Below are 22,520 nucleotides of genomic sequence, written 5' to 3' on the forward strand. Positions count from 1 at the left end.
GGTAGGTTGCTGTGGCAACTACGGAGTCAGTCTGGGAAGCATCTTGTTTCTACCCGATATGAAACTATATATCTCATATGCGGTTTCAATCTGTCTCGCAAATATCGGATTCCTGTGCTTTGTGACTGTTCAGACTACACAAGTCCCGCTCAGTTTCAATCTGGATTGGCTAAAAATCTGATTTTGGCACCAGTCTGAGCCAGGCCTTAAGAGGCTTTCGTCAAACAGTAATGTGGTGTTTTGTGAAATTTTATTTCTTTTTAATGTTTTCAAGTAAACCTTAACTGGGACTGGTGACAATACCATAAACAGTTTGGAGAAAAAAAAATCTCTTTATGAAAAAAATGTTGGCTACCTGCCAAACTGTTAGTTGTTGTGAAGATCCCTACAACATCTTGTTCTCATAACGAAATAAAAAGAAACGGCAATCGAGCACCTTGCAAGACTCAGTTTCGGCTCGAACAAGGATGTGTGGGATTAGGGATGGGAATTGATATGATCTTTACAATTCCGATTCCATTATCAATATTGATTAGCGATTCAATTCTTTATCAATTCTCTTATCGATTCTAATTTAGGGAAAAACAAGAAACATTTTGATTGGCATTGAGTTTGTTTAATGGGAAGTCACAACCTTACAAACTCACAATGAGGTCAAAAGAGGCCCAAAGCCTCAATGTTAACTGTGGCAAATACAGGAAAAATGTGTAACATTTTACTGAAACATTTTTCTAAATGGAAATTAAAAATATTGGTATATATTGGCATATTGGTCGTATTCCATCCTGATGCCGTTATCTCCACCTTGCAATAACTGCAAGTCGCTTTGTTGTCATTTTTCCTCGTGAAGTGAAGCCACACTTTCGAGAGTTTGAACCTATGTGGTGTCATTATTATGTTTACGGCTGCAATGCATGTCCTAAACCATCGTAACCTAATCACGTAGTCGTACTTGCTGAATCGAGCGTGCGTAACATGCGTAAGTTACGTGACGTAATTCGTGCTGATTGAAATTGATAAGAGAATCGTTAGAAAAACTGCCAAACGATTCCATGGAATTGAAACACACGATTCCCATCCCTATGTGGCATAGTAATTAGCTGTTTTTTCCCCAGGATATGAGTTGTCACTTGTTTTGCTAGCTAAAATTTCACAAACAAGCAAGCTTGAAATACACCACCGCTTGTGCTCAATTACTTTTAGCCACAAAGGTGGGGATGTCTATGCCCATCACACGTAGGTGAGTGCTATTTGCAGTAATAGTGGCGGCTAGCAATCCGTTGCATGTAGTTACACGCACTGTGGAGATCTCCCCTTAAAGGTTGAAAAGTTGGATCAGTCAAGTAATTGAACATATGTACACTACAGCATCCACTGGGAGATTGGTTACTTTGTTGACCAACTCTGGGTGGTTGTTTTTCACAAGTATTGTGCCTCCAAAAGCTCCGAATTTAGAGCGATTGTGGAACAATTAGCGGTCCAAGAAGAAGCAAATTCTTGACAGATAGGCTTTAAAAAGTTGAAGACGTTTTGCCATAGGATTTTTTTTTTTTAAGTCATAGTAGTATTGCAGTAGTTCTTCACTTCTGCTAGAGTACAGCATGAGTACTTTTGCCAGCTCTGCTGCTGTGAACCAATGTGTCAGCTCACAACCTTCTTCTGGGCCTAAACCTTTCGTTTATTTTTCCTGCAGTGAATGGCCAGCTCCGTTTACAACTAAACCAGAGCACTGGAACATCCTGCCTGCAAACACAAGCCAAAGCCTCAGCTGCTTTTTGCCCCATTTGCAGAAATGTACCCATAACTTTTCTCCACACAACAGAGGGTTCAAGTAAATGATACCAAATATATTCTACAGGGTATTTTAGACATCACATCCTGACTATCGCAGAGACTCCTCCAGAAAAGTAATGTAATGTCATGCCATTTTCCCTTGTCATTTTCAAAAATCAGGTGAAAAGATGTTGCTTTGTTTCTGCAAAATGTGGCGAAAAGGAAGAGTTGTGCACCAATTTGTAGACGGTTCAGTGTTCCAGAAGGTAAATGTAGACTTCAAATGAGGGTGTAACCACGGTGGCCCTGAAGTGCAAAAAGCAACGGCAAATATAAAAAAACAAAATGGCAAAGTCGAAAACACTACGTCAAACCAAAAAACAAAACAGCAAATTCATAAACAATGGCAAATTAAAAAAACAACGACAAATCAGAAAAAACACCGGTAAATTAAAAAACACGATGGCCAGTGTTGTCACGGATTACTTAAAGTAATGTAATTACTGATTACTTATTACACCTCAAAAAAGTAATGTAGTTACTTTACTGATTACTTTATTATCAAAGTAACTATGTTACTTTAAAAGTAACTTATCAGTTACTTTTTACCAATATTTCTCCTTTTGCTGCCTCAACATAAAAATAACAGAAAAATGTCATCGCGTGTAATTGAGTTTTTCACATAAGGCTTAATCTTTGAGTTAGCGGGGGTTTAATTTAGAGCTGAAACGAGTACTCGAGCAACTCGAGTAACTCGAGTTTAAAAACTGATCCGAGTAATTTTATTCACCTCGAGTAATCCTTTATTTTGACAGCTCTAAGCATCACGTTTTGCTCGGACTACTTTTAATGCGGGACAACGCGCTGTCACGTGCGGAGAGGAAGAAGGGAAAAAAAAAAAACTTACTGCAGCTGACAGCCGCCACAAACGACGCCGACGTTGCCAAATACTAGCCCGCACGATGCTAAGTTGGTAACAGCTAGCGTCTGATGCGTCTCATAAAGATCACATGTATGTTGAACTAGATGCGCAATGACAGACTCGGCCGCGTCTGGGCAGCGTTATCAAACAGCCGCCATCTTAAAGCAGTACAGCGCTAAGCGCTAATATATAAGATTAACGTTACTGTCGCTACTAGCTCACGTAAAGTTAGCCCTGCGGAGGACTAGGTTTCAATTAATTATGACCACTGTCGTTGCGTGGCTAACGTGTCTTACATACAGGCTTTAACATAACATAGCATTGTGGAGTGATGAGGGTGTAAAATAAAAACTTAATCATGCTAACTATCAATTTTAGCTCAGTAGTCATTGCTGGATAAAACACCAAGTAGCACTGGTCCCTAATGTGCTCCAGTACAGCCTGTATCATACATTTATTTTAAACACTGCAAAAACTCAAAATCCTATCAGGACTTACAGTTTAGACTAACTTAAAACTTAACTAGAACTTAAAAATGGCTTGACACAAAGAGAAATTCAATTGAAACACGTGGGAAAAAATCCTAACTTTTAAGTGATGTGTGTTATCAAGCGTAACGGCATTTTTAGGTAATATATATATATATATATATATATTTTTTTTTAATAAGATCTAAAAGCTTTTTGAGTGAAAGCAGTGAATTAGTCTTTTTTTTTTTTTTAATTCTAGCTACAATATACATCGAAAATAAAGACATTGATTGACTGAAAATGGTTCAAGATTAGATGAAATGTCTTGTTTTCTCATGTATATTTATAATTGCTCTTCACCTAAAAATATATTTGTTTTATCCGATTACTCGATTAATCGATAGAATCTTCAGTCGATTACTCGATTACTAAAATATTCGATAGCTGCAGCCCTAGTTTAATTAGTCGATGGAGTTGATTTCAACCACCACTGACTCGCCCTAGCTTAGCCATTCCGGAGCCCTAAAACTAACAAATAACCGACAAACTGCACGAAATCTGTTTAAATCAACTCCAACGACTAATTAAACCTCCGCTAACACCAAGATTAAGCCTAATGTAAAAAATTCTGAACTTCCCCTTTGAAATAAAGAACTAGCCTTTAAAATGTTGTCTACTAAAGTTGTAAAGCAATAAAACAAACAACAAAAATTAATGAACAAAAATCCTACAATGTACAGTTTTCATAATAGGTCAAAATCATTTTTCGAACAGATCATGTGACTAGCACCTTGGAGACGATCCTTTGCTTTGCTTAGCCAAAACTACACCAGAGGCGGCAAGATGGATATTTAGAATTTCTTTAAACCTAAGCTTTCAAATGCTACCAACAACACCTTGAACAGTTGATTGAACTTGAACAGTGTCAAGATGTGTGTGTGTGTGTGTGTATATATATATATATATATATATATATATATACACACACACACACACACACACACACACTATTGGCCAAAAGTTTGGAGAAACCTGAAAGGTGGATACTTTGAACAATGTTAGAATACAAAACCTGTTTTCAGTTATTTAACTTTTTTTTGCCATTCCACATGTTCGTTCATAGTTTTGATGTCTTCAGTGAGACTTTACAATAGTAGTGAAAATATATAAAACGCAAAATTGATGAAGTGTGTCCAAACTTTTGACTTTTGTTTCAGAGTCTTCAACATGCTTCTCCCCCAGTCCCACAAATGTCAAACTCCACCTATGGTTACAAACTCTAACTATAAAATGTACATAATTACACATATTATGAAGGCTGGTTACAAACTGTAGAAATGCTGGCTGTCTCGTAACCTGTCGGCTTTGTTTCGAGTTTTTTCGCGTTGTGCTGTAATTCCAAGTGCTTCCTTGTTGAATTGGATGTCGAGTTTTTAGCGGTCGACAGTCCTTCTGAGCCAGCGTAGAATTTGCAACACACGGAGATATTTTTGTCATCTTTACTGGACGGTAATGTGAAGTAATGGCTGTATTTCCATTGAGCAAATGCAGCCGTTTGTGGTATATTCTGACAAGGTACCCAGGCTATGTTGTTGACCACCGTGGCAGATGGCGCGCACACAGCATGGTAATACACGTGACCCGTTTTTTTCCGATGAGAAAACGTGAGATGTGATGTCACTCCCAAACTCAAGAGCAGTATTAGCGTTAACGCGTTACTGACAACACTGATAACAAAACAGAAAACACAATGGCAAATTTTTTAAAAATTATATTAAATAACCGGGAAAAGGTAGGACTAGGTATCAGTCAAAAAGTACACTAATCGCTGACTGGACGAATCGTCACGTTCACATCTTTGGTAATGCTCATTTTCAAATACCACACCAGAAGCATTCTGAATTTGCCGTTGTGTTTTCCGATTTGTCGTTGTGTATTTGAATTTGCCGTTTTATTTTTTAATTTGCCATTTTGTTTTTGAATTTGCCGTTGTGTTTTCCGATTTGTCGTTGTGTATTTGAATTTGCCGTTTTATTTTTTAATTTGCCATTTTGTTTTTGAATTTGCCGTTTTGTTTTTTGATTTGCCGTTGTGTTTTGCACTTCAGGGCCACCGTATATCACAGATTCACAATCACAATCAATGACTTTTAAAAGAGTGCAAGGGAGTCCCCCGTGTCTCTCTCACTCGTAAATTACGCTCATGTGCACGATGCAATGGAAAAGTCACATTAAAGGAGTTGGGAGCCTACTCGGAAATAAGGGGGGATGATTTGGGCTTCTTTTTTGGGGGGGTGCGCCGTCTCCTGCAAATTCACCCTTTTACAGATGGCAATGGGAGATGGGAGAAGTTGAGAGGCTCGGCGCAGATGGACTTTATTTTAAAGGTCAAAAAGTGAAGCAGACATATTTTTCTGAAGACATGAAAAAGAAGAAAAAAAAGGCTCTCCTTTGAAACTCAGATCATATCAGTGTCACGAGTGCAGCTGCTCAAAGTTCTTTTTTTCATTTTCTGCTCTTGTTTTTGTTGCCTAACAGACATGTTTATTCTGACTTTTTTTATACACATGACTGACAGACAATCTCTTAGAGTAACAAAATGTTATGCACTTTCTTCAAGATGGATTGCTGCATTACATCACATTGGATTGGATTAAAGTGCATTCAAAATTAAAAAGTGGTTTCACTGTTCCTGTCCAAAGTGCTTAGTTATATTGTTGAATGAGAAGGGGTACCACAACCTATTACGGCTACTTGTACTTTAAACAAAGTACCTCTTCAAACAACGTGTTGCTAACAACTACAGTGATCCTTCGTTTTTCGCCATCAATGGGGACCAGAACCCGCCGCGATAAGTGAAAAACCGTGAAGTAGCGTCCCCCCCCCCATGTTTGTTCAATGGTATTTATTCAGATTTAGCATTGAAAAGAGATACATATAAGACATTTTTTCACTTTTTTCCCCCAAATTATAAAAAAAAAATATATCAACATATTTTGATAAATGTTTTTTTAAGTGCTTCAAATGTAATAATTATAAGTTTTAAACGTGTTACTGTCCCACCGAATTATTTTAAAACAAGAATAGAGTCGAAAAATGTGTTTCTTATTAAATGCTTCATAGAGTGAGTCCACTCAAATCCGCTCAAGATGCTCATTTGTTGTCACAGCAACTGTTTAACAAGTTGAACGATGATGGACGCATGTGGTGCTTTGAAGTTTCGGCTTCCAAGCATCTCTGGCAAGATCAAACTTTAAAGGGATCCAAGGATAGAAAGACTTGTAGTTCTTAAAAGATAAACCTTATTATGTGTTCAAATAATCTGATATCGAAAGTCGAAACCCCTCTTGATGTTTTCGTTTATATACAATTTGTAAAATTAGTTTTAACTAGTAGGTTGCCATTGTCGTCGACGTCACAGGGCGATGACGTCACATGGTTACGCTGCCGGGCTTCCAGAGTATGACTCTAGCGACATAAACCTCTAGCGACATAAACCACTGAGCCACAGTGGTAGAGTAGTTGTACCCCAACCCAGAGGTTGTGGGTTCGATTCTCTGCCCTGATGTACTCGCCTAAGTATCCTTGAGCAAGATGCTGAACCCCACATTGCTCCTGGTGCTGTGTCACCAGTAGATGGATGGCGATGTAGTGTAAAGTGCTTTGAGCGCCTTGAAAGGTGGAAAAGCGCTATACAAGTATAACACCATTTACCATTTATCTGTTCAACCCTTTCAATTTGAACGAGGAACAAATTTGAGAGGAAGATTAATGAGCTTGACAGCACTGTTGACATTTCACAAAACGAGCAGCAAAAGCAGAAGAAACAGGGAAGAGGGGATGAGACGAGGCGAGAGTAGGGGGGGGAAAAACGGGCCAAAATGTGCCACACCGGCGAGGAGAGAGACGAGGGAAGGTAAGTCGAAATGAAACGTGATTAGGCGGTGTAGAGCGTATAAATTTCTGGCAATGCATCTTCAATTTTGCTTTGCTATGGGGGACAACCCAGTATTATGTAGATCAGCTGTAAATGTGGATATACTGACATCTTATTCTATGCTTCCTGATTGCTAATCTTGGCACCGGCAATCTGGTGGTTGTGTGATTTTAAGATCAAGATTGAAGATCGGAACTTTTTTTTTTTTTTAGATCAAACAGCCCTGTCCCAATTGAAATTATGCAGATGCAAACTGACTTGTTTGGCAGATTTGGAACAGTCCCTAAAAAATAGTCCAATGTGGATGGTTTTCAGGCGGTTTGTCACACTCCAGGTGAGGTAAACCGTAAACACACATAACAAATAAAATTACATATATTGGGCATTGGAGTTCATTTTTTAAGCACTAGTTAGCTTGATGCTGATATGCAATGGTAGATGCCATTGTATACAAACCAGATTTTAAATAAAAACGATGGAGAAACCAAGTAGTTAAAATCACAATATGAAAGGAAACGCGTTCAGATGATATGGAAATTAGGGCTGCAGCTATCGAATATTTTAGTAATCGAGTAATCGACTGAAAATTCTATCGATTAATCGAGTAATCGGATAAAACAAATATATTTTTAGGTGAAGAGCAATTATACATATACATGAGAAAACAAGACATTTCATCTAATCTTGAACCATTTTCAGTCAATCAATGTCTTTATTTTCGATGTATATTGTTGAAAACAGCCAACAATTGCATCTCAGATGTAACTAGAATAAAAAAAAAAGACTAATTCACTGCTGTCACTCAAAAAACTTTTAGATCTTATAAAAAAAAATATATATATATATATATATATATATATATATATATATATATGTATATCTTACCTAAAAAGGCCGTTACGCTTGATAACACACATCACTTAAAAGTTAGGATTTTTTCCCCACGTGTTTCAATTGAATTTCTCTTTGTGTCAAGCCATTTTTAAGTTCTAGTTAAGTTTTAAGTTAGTCTAAACTGTAAGTCCTGATAGGATTTTGAGTTTTTGCAGTGTTCAAAATAAATGTATGATACAGGCTGTATTGGAGCACATTAGGGACCAGTGCTACTTGGTGTTTTATCCAGCAATGACTACTGAGCTAAAATTGATAGTTAGCATTATTGAGTTTTTATTTTACACCCTGATCACTCCACAATGCTATGTTATGTTAAAGCCTGTATGTAAGACACGTTAGCCACGCATCGACAGTGGTCATAATTAATTGAAACCTAGCCCTCCGCAGGGCTAACGTTACGTGAGCTAGTAGCGACAGTAACGTTAATCTTATTTATTAGCACTTAGCGCTCTTTATTAGCGCTTAGCGATGTACTGCTTTAAGATGGCGGCTGTTTACAAACGCTGCCCAGACGCAGCCGAGTTTGTCAATTCGCATCTAGTTCAACATACATGTGATCTCTATGAGACGCACCAGACGCTACCTGTTACCAATGTAGCATTGTGCGGGCTAGTATTTAGCAACGTCGGCGTCGTTTGTGGCGGCTGTCGGCTGCGGTAAGTTTTTTTCCCCCCCCTTCTTCCTCTCCGCACGTGACAGCGCGTTGTCCCGCATTAAAAGTAGTCCTAGCAAAACGTGATGCTTAGAGCTGTCAAAATAAAGGATTACTCGAGGTGAATAAAATTACTCGGATCAGTTTTTAAACTCGAGTTACTCGAGTTGCTCGAGTACTCGTTTCAGCTCTAATGGAAATAGTCATTTACTTGAGGGGTTTGTGCTACCCATAGCGTTATTGCTAACTCCACACTGAGTTCTGTGAAATTTTGCCACTTCTTATGGGAAAAACATCAAAGGCCCCACAGCAATGTATACTGTACATCGGACTGACCACTACACATAAAAACAGTTCCTTACTCTGTTTTCGCTTTTTGTCGACTGTGCCACTAATTTTTCTTCCAAGAAGCGTGCTTGTGCCGCTTGTACAAAGAAGGCAGAGCTGTCCAAATCATCAGCTCCTCAAAGAGACCACAGCACTTCCAGCCACCTACTCACTCCCCCTTTTGCAAAAATGTGGATCAAATTAACCCGACAGGAGCAGCAGCAGCAGCAGTGTTTTCCCCCTACAACTCCCTTTAAAAAAAAATCCTAATCCTGTTTTTTTTCCCCTCAGAACCAGAACGTGGTCGTGTTTGGTGCTCGGTGTGCTGCACCCCCAAATACAATAATGTGGGCCAATGTCAAGCTCAAACATACATTTTCATTGAATATACGAGCAACAATTGCTTTGTGTGTAATCAATCACACAAGTACAAAAGATATGAAACCCAACATAACACATGAAAAACTTACTTTGAAACTTGGCTAATAGCAACAGGCTAGCTCTAAAAGCTAACTTAACAGTCTATAATTCACGCTTGTGTTCCTTCTTGTAAAACATAAAATAGATTGGATCCCCTAAGACAATGGATTCAAAGTTTTTTTGGTTCATAAAATGCTACTTGATGACTTACAGAGTCTATCTTGAGCCGCCGATGCAAACATGCAAGTCCATATTAAAACAGATAAACAAGAAAACTTAGTAATCCTTAACTGGCTAGCTTTAGAAGCTAACGTACCAATGAACTGTCCAGTTAAAGTATTGCACGGTACTGCTTTACATTTTAATTTAAACATTTGATTACTCTGGCAATTTTAAGATTGAACCTTTAAAAGAAAAAAAAAAACACAGCTGCATTTATGCAAGCAAACACAGTGTCAATGTGGCAGTAGGTAATTATGGCAGTGATTAATGTGCTTCAGCTGGCAAAAAGTTAACCAACACTAACTGAAACTATTTTTTTTAAACAAGCACAAAAGAAGACATTCAGTCAACTTTACCTTCTGTGGGAAATTGAGGGTGTAGGCCTACTGTCTGAGACACTCCTGTAAACTACTAAAAATGAGTTGTTGTTTTTTCAATCCACAATGTTAATTTTCCTGGTTGCCCTCCTGGTGCACTGGTTAAAATATTCCCCAGGTATCTGCAACACTTTTGATTAGTTCCAGCAAAGGCTGCCCCAATGCTGGGAATTTTTATCTGAGCACACACACTGTAATAGGGGTGTGACAATATATCGAAATGGTGATATATCGTGATACTTTATATTTCAAAAGTTTATCGATATGTTCCTGCCAAGAATCGAAATATCGTTTTAAAAAGGTGTCAATGTCTGAAAAAAAAAAAAAAAAGAACCCACAAGTTGCCATCAAAATCTTCCACCGTAATAGTGTCTCAATTAACGCTAAGGCTGCATTGACGGTGCTTGACGCCCAATCCATTTAGACTGGGATTTAGTCATTCTGTCCGATTTTCAGGGCATTTACAGGTTACTTGCTGTTCATTTTAGGGCATTTACAGGTCATTTCCTGTTGAGTTTGAGTCACTGCCTATTCATTTGGGTGATTCCCAGGTCACTTCCTGTTCTGTAACTCAAAATCAACAGGAAGTGACCCATAAAATACCCCAAAATCAAATGGAAGTAACTGAAAATCAACAGGTATATGACCTTAAATGGCACAAAATGACCTCATTGCCTGGCATTGGCTGCCACTAACAGCCATAGACGTTCAATCTGTTTGAAGTGGGAGGGCTGGCAGCGAATGAACGAATGTTCCCAGTTCAAACTGATTGGACGTCCACTAGTGATAAACTCATTCCAATTCACAGCAGAAGCTTGTTTTTCTGTTTATTAGTTGGTTGTAGAATATCCTAGAAGGATTTCCTGACCAATGTATCGATAATCGTTGTATAGACAGATCATCGTTATCGTGAGCTTTGTATCGCAAATCGTATCGTATCGTGAGGTAATGTTGTAATGTTGACAAGAAGAACATATTTCTAGATATGAAAAATGCTTTTCATCATACTTGTGTCACTGTATATACAATAAATTGCAGCCACTTCGTAACAATCACAAATAGGTAATGGAAATATAGGAATTATACACTATATGTGCGTGGTATCAGGATTGCATTGGTTTATTTAGGCAGGAATATACCATAGATCAGGGGTCCCCAAACTACGGCCCGCGGGCCGGATACGGCCCGCAGCCACATTTGGTCCGGCCCCCTGAACAAAAAAAAAAAAAAAAAAAAAAAAAAAAAAAAATTTTTTTTTTTTTTTTTTTTTTCAATAGAGTTATTTATGTCCTGGCTTTTTTCTATGAAGAACTGAGCAATGGTTATTTGGTTATTATCTATTTAATTAATACAGTATTATTATATTATATTATATTACATGATATTATATTATATTATATTATATTCAGGGGTGCACATAAGTGGTCCGCACATGCGTACTGGACGTAGACAAACGCGCTGGCCCTCAACGGCTTCCATACGCTTTTGCGTACCGATGGCTGACCACTATTTGCGGCGGACACGAGAAAATAACTTCTCAAAATGTCGATGAGGCAGGCCACACTGAGTAATTACTTCCGTGTTCCCCCGTCAAAAGACAGACAGACGACAGAGACGTCACCGGAGCTACCGAAAAAAAGGACTTTTGCTGAAAAGTGGCTACAGGAGGTACCATGGCTAGAAGTGAATGATGCTCGCACGGAAATGCGGTACAAAATGTGCCGTGAGAATCCCAATGTCGCCGATTAGAGCAACGCATTTTATGTAGGGTCAAAGAATTTCAGCCATCCAAACTTTGAAAAGCACGAAAAAAACAGAGAGCATGTGGCAATTAAGCAAACTATCGATGTCAAACAGGACCCCACTCGCCCTATGGACATTTGGCGGAATAGGGCGGAATAAAGGTAATGAACAGCGACATGCACTGACAAACGTGTTTTTGCTCTCATTTTACAAAGCTAAACATACACGTTCAATGAGGTCTTATGAGGAGGACATCCCACTTTTAAAAAGGCTTGGAGTTAATGTGGGAGCCGCATAATGCCCTTTATTTTGAATTGGTGCTTTTATGTTTATTTCTTTACATTTCACTTCAAAGTAATGGCAATTTTGTTGTGCCAGTTGATGTTAATCAAGCATTAACTGTTAATATAATTAATCAAAGTTAATTGGCTCTAAGTAAAGCTTGTCATAAATTTATCGCATCAGTTGGGTCGGCTCTCAAGCTCAATGAGGACCAAGTCACATCTCCAGGTCCTCCTCTGAGAACCTGGGCAAAAAAATTATGTGCACCCCTGATTATATTATATTGTATTATATTATATTATATTAAGGGCTGTCAAAGTTATCGCGTTAACGGGCGGTAATTAATTTTTTTCATTAATCACGTTAAAATATTTGACGCAATTAACGCATATGCCCCGCTCAAACAGATTAAAATGACAGCAGTGTCATGTCCACTTGTTACTTGTGTTTTTTGTCTCCCTCTGCTGGCGCTTGGGTGCGACTGATTTTATGCACCATGAGCATTGTGTAATTCTTGACATCAACAATGGTGAGCTAGTAGTTAATTTTTTTGATTGAAAATTTTACCAATTTTATTAAAACGAAAACATTAAGAGGGGTTTTAACATAAAATTTCTATAATTTGTACTAAAATCTATCTTTTAAGAACTACAAGTCGTTCTATCCAGGGATTGCTTTGACAGAATATTAATGTTAATGCCATCTTGTTGATTTATTGTTATAATAAACAAATACAGTACTTATGTACAGTATGTTGAATGTATATATCCGTCTTGTGTCTTATCTTTCCATTCCAACAATAATTTACAGAAAAAAAAGGCATATTTTAGAGATGTTTGAATTGCGATTAATTACGATTAATTTTTAAGCTGTGATTAACTCGCTTAAAAATTTTAATCGTTTGACAGACCTAATTATATTATATTATACTATATTATATTATATCATTTTTATTTTATTTACTTTGGTTCCGTGAAGAATCCAGAAAGGGTTATTTGATTGTGGCTTTCTGAAAAACAATATTTTTACATTTAGGCACTCCTGCAATCGTCACACTTTTTCTGTTACAAACTGACCCCGGCCCCTCATCAGAGAAGAGAAGGGTTATGTGGCCCTCACAGGAAAAAGTTTGGGGACCCCTGCCATAGATGGTAATAGAGGGATAATTTTGCACTTTCACCTATGAAAGGTCCTCCCTTATTATGACATCATTTTAAGAGTGGCAGGACAAGAGCTAAATTTGCCACCTATGTTAAGAAAACAGTTATTTTTTTCTTCTTCGGGTTAGAAAAGAATGTTGACTTGCTAATATCAGTTTAATTCTTCATCTGCTGCTGGGACTGTATGGAAACTTTGACTAATTTCAACCGAGGAATTTATAAGAAACAGTACTGGTCTGCTTTATGTGTGTAATGACCCACGACCCATAATTAATAAGAGCAATAAGGGAAAACCACACAAGAGAAATGTAGAGTATTTCCATTATGTATTTTCTATTTTAGGAAAGAAAATGCATATTCCTGGGCCACTTCGGTATTTCGGGACAAATGAAGAAAGGCAATACAACAATGTGATGTCCAGATGTGTTTAATGATTTGTAATTTGTTGTTACAGCACTGCAGATTTTGTGCTTCAACATGACTGAAAAATTAAGAAATTTACAGGAGTTGTTCAATTCAATTCGTTGCCTTCACAATGAGATGATACGGACTTGAAACAAGCATTGTTTCCAAAAACAGACCGAAAGGCATGATCGTAAATGGCTTGATCACCAATAAATAGAAGTATAAAACCACATTGATAATCATTTGCATTATCAAAAAAAAAAGTACATAAAAGATACCAAAGGCACACACACCTTAATTAACATTGGCAGTCCAGGATCAAGAAAAAATAAAATAAAATAAAAATCATGGCAACAAGAGTAATCAGCCACATGGAAAAAAAAGAATACTTAAATAACATAATACTACTTTATTCTTATTATTGTCATAACAATATCCAGTCAAGTTTTCCTATGACTCCACTTCCAGCTCACTGACAGATGATATTCCAGTTTCATCATCACACGTTGTCATTGTCATTATTTTCTTACAGCATTTTGGACACGTGCGCTTTGGTAAATACTTTTTCCTTTTCCTTTTTTTGGTTTATTCAAGATGATAGTGACCCAACAAAGAGTGGAAAACTGACCAAATTTACCTAATTTAATGTAAAAGTTCTTATATTTTGCAAAATCAAAAACAGAAGCATAATAAAAGAAAAATACTAACATAGTATAATCTGATCACTGTAAATCCAGTTAACAATAATATTAAAAATACAAAAAAGGCAATTGAATGCAATACAATACGCAATGTGTCTTTGATGTTTTTTTTTTTTTTTAGGGTATGTGGGGCAGTACCCCGGGAGCCTTCGTTTAAATCAGTAACATTCATTCAAAGCATGATTGATATCCTCGCCTTCACCACTTGTTTTCCCAGCCACATCCTTACCAAATGTTTTAGACTTTGTGTCAATCAAAAATGTACTATTTACAGTTTTAAAGCTGTATCAACAGCTGCCAGGTGAAGGTGGGGACACAACAAAATGTGAGGTAACTCCAATGATTTCATATGCCTGCAGCGGCGGGGGATTCCCGGAGGGCTCTCGTCACTCCCTCGCTCCCGTAAATTATGTCAACGCTTGCTCACATCTTTGGTAGAACATTCCGTCTACTTTCTCACTTTTACTAATCCATTTCCACCTACTACAAGTCCTTCTACAGAAAACAAATCCTTAAATAATCTTCTCCTCTCTTTTCACTTCCCTCTCTACTCTCAAATCAACATCCTTTTCAAAAAATAGCTTTCTAAATGTGTCCACTCGACTTTGCGGTCCATGAATGTACACAGATGGATGACGGCACCCCCACCTGTGCTCGGCGTGGCCCAAAGTTTGGCATTGTCAGCAGAAGGTTTAAGCAAACCACCTGGTAGCTTGGCCTAGCTTAGCTCAGAGCGTAAATTAATCGGAAAAATAAGCAAATGAGAACTAGAGTGTGCTCAAGTTTAGCCCTGATGCTTATGTATTTCATCATGGGTGTCAGTAAATCTGCAGTTTAGTAAATATTTTTTGTGAAGTACTAAGTTGACCAATGTCTGGACTCAGACCACTACTGCATTAAACTTGGAGTCAGCCATAAACTTTTAAAAACTCTCTGGCAAGAAAGACAAAACGTGAAATCAGCCCATTCTAGATCTCAACATCAAGACTACAATATGATGACCAATATTTTTCCTCTGAGGTTTTGTTTTAAAATGGCATGTTAGACCAGTTTAAACACTACCGTGGTTACAGGTTGCGCACCACTGGTTTAGGTGTAATGACGGCACTTTGGGTCTGAAAATTAACCACGCTCATGGTACAAGCTTTATAAAAACTATACTAGCTCATGTGTTAATCATGAACTTACATAAAGAAATACGGCAGATAATATGTGGTACACCTCCAGTCCTGTAGGGGCAGTCACACAACTCGAACAAAAGAACACAGGCAAGTGTGTCTAAACCCGTGTACAAAATAAACACAATTTGGCTTGGCTTTGCTGGAAACTGTAAAGAAAATGTTGTATTATGCATTTGAAAGGCAATCATTTCCTACGTATTCCCTGTCAACCGCCATACACAATTATGTTGGGGTATAATATGGATAACAGGTGGTTCTTATGCATAAAATTTTTTCTCCCTTTCAGAATTCCATTGGTATTGGGATGTATTGCACCTGCTTCCCACCCCTACAACACAGACACAATGCAGACATAGCGATATAGAATTGGTTTTAACAATAATAACTCCACTTGTATTTTCCGCACAGAAAAGAGTTTGGACTCCAGTAACAGGAAACGCCCATCAAGTTTTGCACAACAACAACAAAAATGCGATGCAAATATTAATAAATAAATCAGCAAGTTTTTTGGAATAAGACCCTGGCTTGTTTCTTTTTGTTTTGTTTTTTTTTTAAATCCTGGCTTCCAAAAAGAGATAATAAAAAGGAAGTCAAGATCCCAAAAGCCTATGTGCTTTTTTTTAAGGTGCTTTTGTAAACCATCGATCCAATTTTTTTTTTTTTTTTTGAGGGGTAGGGGGTGCGCTTCTCATCGAGTGTGTTAACGTTGAAGCGCAGCGAGGTGGCAAAGTGGACACGGCAGGAGAGCGGGTCCAAGAAGCACACTTGGGTGGCGTTGTGTGTGCGTGATTCTGTTCACTAAATACCTGACATACAGTATTTTCCACTGGCCTGAGAAGTACACTTAAGTTTGTACACTATGGGAGCGTATTGCTGCCACACAAACGAAGGATGACTAAGCGTCAGTATTAGCTTTTGTTATAACATCATATCAGTATTCATACTCTAAAAAGGATTTTTTGAAGTTGTACCGGAAAACAAAACTGATCTGATCCTTTTAAATAAGTGTTCTTATGGAAGGCTTCTTACAAGTCAATGAGAACTATTATGGGCTTACTCCATTTTTAATATTTATGCTAAAAATGAAATGAAAGCAGAGGCATCTCTTTCTGGTGAAAGCGAAAGTTCCTACTTTAGAGTGTTGCACTCAGTGTTTTTAGCTTGGGCGCCTATGCTTCTGCATGTTAAGTTAATGTGATTTATCATCTTTCATGAATCATTGAAAGATTTAAAAGGTGTTTGGACTTAGGCCACTGTTACACTACACCTTTAGGAGCAGGTATAAAACTGTAAAACAGTAAAAGCTGAGTTGGCCCACTCACTTTATGTTACAATGTGATATAATCTAGGTTTGTTATGATGTAAAATGGTGTAAGTTTAATTTTCTTCATGTCGTTACATCCTACCCAGCTTTTTATTTCAGTGTGGCAGCAATATACTTCTATAGCGCACCTTTGAATGTTTTTGTGTGTGTGTTTGCCTGACAATTCCATCAAGATTTCAGCCCCATTTGGAAAACCTCACAAAATATGTATCCCAGTGACACACTGGTCGTTAATGCCTTATAAACACACACACATAACATGCAAAGTTGTGCTTCCTGTCCCTTATTTTAGGTGAGGTTGCTGCTGATGTCCAGGGCTTGCTGGTACACCTGAGTCATGTCCTCCAGATCCCCCAGCAACGAGAAGCTGCCATTGTCCTGCGGGGAGCCTTTGCTTCTGGGGCTGCGGCCGAATTTGGGACCCTGAAGAGTGGGGGGTGCAGGCTGAAAGCCCGCAAAGTTGGCCAGATGAAGCAGGTTCTCGGCCGACACGCACGCCCGGATGTTAGGGCGCGAGTGTGGCGTGGAGGGATGCCACTCGGCGGCCTTGGTGGAGCCGTCTTCCCCAACGATGCTTGACGGTCGACTCTGACTGCGCGACAGTCCCGAGTCGGTGGCGGAAGGGGGCTCGCCGAGAGCTCCCCCGGCTGCCAGTGCCGCTGCCGTGGGAGGGCCGCTGTAGGTTGAGTACTTGCCGTTGCGTTTCAAGATGCCCTTTCTTCCCATGACTCTCTTGGGCGGCGAGGTGGCGAGAAGAGTCATGCTGACTCCGCCCAGGAGCTCCGAAGACTCGCTGCGCTCGGGGGAGGAGTAGTACCCTGATTCCCGTTGTTGGTTGTTTTTCAAGATGCCTTTTTTGGGCAGAGTGGGCACCATCTTTGCCGGTGAGCCTCCCCCAAAAGGAGTTTCTTCTTCCTCTCGATCCGGACTCGAGGCCTCGCCGCCACCTTCCGCCTGTTCAGGCCCGGTTGTCTGGACCTCATCAACACCGGCTGACTGCTGCTCTCCTGCCACCCTGGTCTTCAGAATGCCTTTGGGTCTCTTCAGTCCCGGTTTGTCTTCGCCACCACCGTGCGTCTGGACACTCTCCTCCACGTTTTCCTTTTTCGATTTTTTGGGCCTTTGCCGCATCAGATGGGGGACCGCGGCAGGACCGCGTGGCTCAGTGCGGTTCTGCCAGTCGATGAAGCGGGCCAGCATAGGTGAGCCGCCGTGATCCCGCTGGGCGTCGCAGTCGCACACGCTGTTCTTCCAGCCCCAGTTCACCCACCAGTGATTGGCGATGTCCTCCACAGTGGCTCGGCGCTCGGGGTTTACCATTAGCATCCAGCGGATCAATCCCCGAGCATCTAAACAAAAATTTAAGGTTACAAATGATTAAGACTGTATTTAAAAGATTGCACATAATGTCACAATTAGGAGTGGGAACCTCTTGGTACCTCTCAATACGATACGATTTGCGATACAAAACTCACGATAACGATGATCTGACGATATGGCGATACAACGATTATCGATACATTGGTCAGGAAATCATTCTAGAATATTCTACAAACAACTAATAAACAAAAAAACAAGCTTCTGCTGTGAATTGGAATGAGTTTATCACTAGTAGACGCCCAACATTCGTTCATTCGCTGCCATCCCTCCCACTTCAAACGGACTGAACGTCTATGGCCGTCAGTGGCAGCCAAAGCCAGGCAATGAGGTAATTTTGGGCTATTTAAGGTGGTTTACCTGTTGATTTTCAGTTACTTCCTGTTGATATTGGGGTATTTTACGGGTCACTTCCTGTTTATTTTGAGTTACAGAACAGGAAGTGACCTGGGAATCACCCAAAATGAATAGGCAGTGACTCAAACTCAACAGGAAATGACATGTAAATGCCATGAAAACAGAATGACTGTGAATGCTCTGGTTTCAAATGAACGAACGTTCGCAGTCTAAATGGATTCGGCGTCATGCACCGTCAATGCAGCCTTAGAGTTAACTGAGACACTATTATGGTGGATGATTTTGGTTGCAACTTGTTGATTCCTTTTTATTTTAGACATTGACACCTGTTTAAAACGATATCTCGATTCTTGGCAAGAGCATATCGATAACCTTTTGTGATACAAAGTATCACGATAAATCACCACTTCGATATTTTGTCACACCCCTAGTCATAATACCAGTCCATATGTAACACCTAGGAAACATTAGAGAGATGAAAATGGTAGAAAAAGTGGAGTTGGATCAAAGTTCTCCAAGTCATAAAACCAACCATAATGGATCTGTACTCCTTTTGTCAGCATTAGGACAAGGAAGGAAAGAAAATGGTACCAAATGCTTGAAAACAGGAGTAGAATGAGAAGAAGTTTCAGTTTTCCATTTGATTTAAAAAAAAAAAAAGCACAGCAGTAAACTGTAAAAACCACGCAAGAGTCAGGAAACAGAAACAAACAGTGGAGCTAGTCGTAGCTGGTTCATTGTTTAGCAAAGTCTTTTGAGTGTTTTGTTTATTCTTGTGTTCGTAGGGCAACCTGTTGTACCTGAGGATTGCGTTGGCTCTTTGTATTCACCGTTGCTAATCTGGCGAATAAGATTCTTGTGGTCGCCTCCGTCGAACGGCATGGTTCCGTACACCAGGGTGTACAGCAGCACCCCCAGTGCCCAGCTGTCCACCTGAAGAAACACCAGAAAAATTGATCCCATTAGATGCATGAACAGTATACCTTACTATTTGTAAGGGATAGGGACCAAACTCTGCCATGAAACCACAAGTAATTGACACCGTAACCCAAAATGTTAATAATTGCTACAGAAAAAAACTGTACCTATCAATGTGGCTAGTTTAAGGAACTTTGCGTTATGCAACTGTGACTTAGCGGTCTTTAGGTGATTAATGACTCATGGCATTAAAATAAATGTTGTGGAAAGAACTCAGCTCTGCCTAGCGTCAGAACGGACCCCTGATTTATGTCTGAGAGATTACGCTGACGTTAATAAGTGCTCGAATGACTTTTCCGCACTCGTTCATTGGCTGGGAGAAGCCGACAACGCTGCGATGCTTCACCGGCACGTCTTTTGCTAAGTCTTTTGATGAGCGTCGGTGCGCTGGTGGGAAATGGATCGTTTCCATGCAGATAAATCCTTTCCTCTCCCTCTTGCTCCGTGAGGCAGAAACAAGTACTTTGTGACCACCAACCTAATGCAATGTGGCTTTCTGAGTACATGGTTACATAAGCCTTGGTGTCTGGGGCATGACGAGGTGCAGGGAATGACATGGGAGCGTGAGACAGTGGGGTAGATGGGACAAGCAGAGATGCTGCTAGTGATTGGCTGCCATTCACTGATTAGCAATGCATCTGCCTGTGTGACAGTATTGCATCTGGACAGTATTGAGTGGGAGACAGGATGAGATAATTGGAGGAATGTTCTTCTCCGAAACCCTGGCTGGCACAAGTTCTAGAAAGAGGAAATTAGATAAGCCCAGTTAGGAAACTTCCTCCAAGGTGCTGGACTTGCACCAAGAATGCATTGCGCTTGCTTTGCTTTTGGTCCATCGGCGAGGGCAAATGAGTGTGCGCTCTATTGTTGTATGCTATTTTCGACACTGCCTTTGCTGTAATTTGTGGCCGATTCAGCCTAACCGTGGACGTGTAATTTTCGATTGAGATTGGACAGCAGTGGTTTTTTTAGCACTCTCAAGGAAATTATAGTGAATTACCCTTAAGTGGAATGGTTGGGTTTCAATGACTTAAAAGGAAAAGCTTACTCCCATCTTTTGTTTTATGTAAGCGAAGTAATTTAGTACATACCGTGCTTCGGCACAGCCACTGCGCTGAACAAAATATTTGTGGCGGGAGGAGCAATCGCATTGTTTGCCCGCCTTTGGCCCTCATTTAAGTTGCTCTCTTTCGCACGGTGAATTTGGGAAAGCTACGAATTAGCCAAGGCCCATCAGTTTGAATTTGAAGTGTTAATTAGAAACCAACGTCACAGCAAAACAGCAATACATACTGAGTGACTGTACAAACTTGTGAAGATTTCAATTTGTCCAAAACAGCGTACAGTATGATTCTAAAATTTTATTAACGATTCATCACACAATAAGTTTTTCAAAACTCCTCTGAGACATTTTCCCATGTGATTACGAGCACTCTTTGAGCCTGTGCCGCTCATTCCAATCCAATTATATTGAAGTAAAGGAAGGTGCACAGCATTTATCCTCCTCTTTTTCACATCAAAGAATATTTTAAGGAAGGAAGGCAAAATGGTGGGGGCTAACAATATTTGGACCGCACCACTGCGTAGTTGTAACAGAGACCTCCTTTGGGCTACAGACCAGTGCTAATCCCATCAAAGAACTGCAAATAAGACCTATGCTCTTCTTTGTGCAAAAGTGATGTTGCTGAATAGAAAGGTGTTAACAAGCCAGTAAGATCTGCCACTAACAATGATGATAGCTTTATCAAATTAAAACTTGAAAGCACATTTTTTATAGCTATTGCAGCATTGGCGCTCACCTCGGGCCCGCGGTATGGTCTCCCGTTGACTATCTCTGGCGAAGCATAGAGGGGACTGCCGCAAAAAGTTTGAAGCAGCTTGTCTTTGTGGTAGAGGTTGGACAGGCCAAAGTCAGCAATCTGTGCATATGAGCAAAAGAGAATAATGAATGGTGGCGATATTCCATCGCTCAAGAATCAGAGATTTTTTATTTTTGTTTTTAAGTTACCTTTATATTACAGTTTTCATCCAGTAGCACATTTTCCAGTTTCAGATCCCTGTGCACCACTCCATTCTGAAAGAAGACACACACATCAGTCAGTAACACAGAAAGGGCTTTGCTTTTTTTTTTTTTTTTTTTTTTTTGACGTTTGACTTTTTCTACCCAAAAAAAAATAAATAAAAAAGTTAAAAAGATAAGCTCACACAAGAAAATAGTGACAATGCAATGACACTCTAACACCACCTATTTTCAATTTCCCCTGTACAGTTTTCCGCTTCAAAATGGTACAGTCGGAAACTGCGAAAACCATCATGTATTGAATGGATCTGTCTAACAACAATAATGAAGGAGAAATAGTTCTCTGAAAGGAGAGGAGTGACAAGACAACCAACCACTGCAGCAAAGTGGAGACTGAGAGCAGCAACACAGTGATTGGCAAAAAGATACATCATAGTGTATTGACTCATGCTTCACAGGTACCACATACAGTGCCTGCTTTGGCCAGTGGAAAAGTGTCAAAATTAAGTACAGCAGAATAGAGCAGTACGTGTTCAAAAGATCAGCTCCGATCTGCTCCTCAGAGCCACTATAGTTCAGTATTCATGACAATTCAGGAGCACTACAAGATGCTAGCTCATACACCAAAATTTTAGCATGCAATGCAAGCAAAAAACTGACCACGCAAACAGTTTGTAACCTGAAATCTAAACACTCATAAATCAAGGTACCACTGGAACTAACAATGCATTCTTTTGTTTTGGTAATCCATTTTTCAACATTCATATGCAATTTCTCAGTTATTCTTCGAGTTCCATAAGTGATGGTTTACCCTAAAGTAAAACCTACTCTGAGTGTCTTCATTTTGACATCTGCTGTGGTTTTGTCATACAGTAATTCCTCCAGTCTGTAATTTCCAGCCTGTGCTCTGTAAATAATATTTTCACAATATACTGAGATTAAACAAAAATCTATGTTGAGAACACTGAGTGGTTTAAGTCACTTTCCCATAGGACCGTG

The 22,520-nt window shown here is 39.5% G+C and overlaps 1 protein-coding gene and 1 long non-coding RNA gene across 6 annotated transcripts in view; both read right to left on the minus strand.

Moving 5' to 3' along the window:
* LOC130915665 (uncharacterized) overlaps positions 1 to 10,107 on the minus strand; it is a 74,806-nt gene extending 64,699 nt beyond the window's left edge. For all 3 annotated transcript variants that reach the window (XR_009063116.1, XR_009063118.1, XR_009063117.1), the window contains exon 1: positions 9,973 to 10,107. This is a non-coding gene — a long non-coding RNA (uncharacterized LOC130915665). The remainder of the gene's footprint in view (positions 1 to 9,972) is intronic.
* Positions 10,108 to 13,599: 3,492 nt separating this feature from the next.
* Positions 13,600 to 22,520, minus strand: part of nuak1b (NUAK family, SNF1-like kinase, 1b) — a 38,873-nt gene continuing 29,952 nt past the window's right edge. For all 3 annotated transcript variants that reach the window (XM_057836808.1, XM_057836809.1, XM_057836807.1), the window contains 4 exons: positions 21,510 to 21,575; positions 21,301 to 21,420; positions 19,324 to 19,456; positions 13,600 to 18,138 (listed from right to left, as the gene is read on the minus strand). In XM_057836808.1, the coding sequence (XP_057692791.1) occupies positions 17,078 to 18,138; positions 19,324 to 19,456; positions 21,301 to 21,420; positions 21,510 to 21,575 (1,380 nt within the window). In that variant the 3' untranslated portion in view covers positions 13,600 to 17,077. The remainder of the gene's footprint in view (positions 18,139 to 19,323; positions 19,457 to 21,300; positions 21,421 to 21,509; positions 21,576 to 22,520) is intronic.

The sequence above is a fragment of the Corythoichthys intestinalis genome, chromosome 5 (genome assembly GCF_030265065.1).
Source record: "Corythoichthys intestinalis isolate RoL2023-P3 chromosome 5, ASM3026506v1, whole genome shotgun sequence".
NCBI lineage: Eukaryota > Metazoa > Chordata > Actinopteri > Syngnathiformes > Syngnathidae > Corythoichthys > Corythoichthys intestinalis.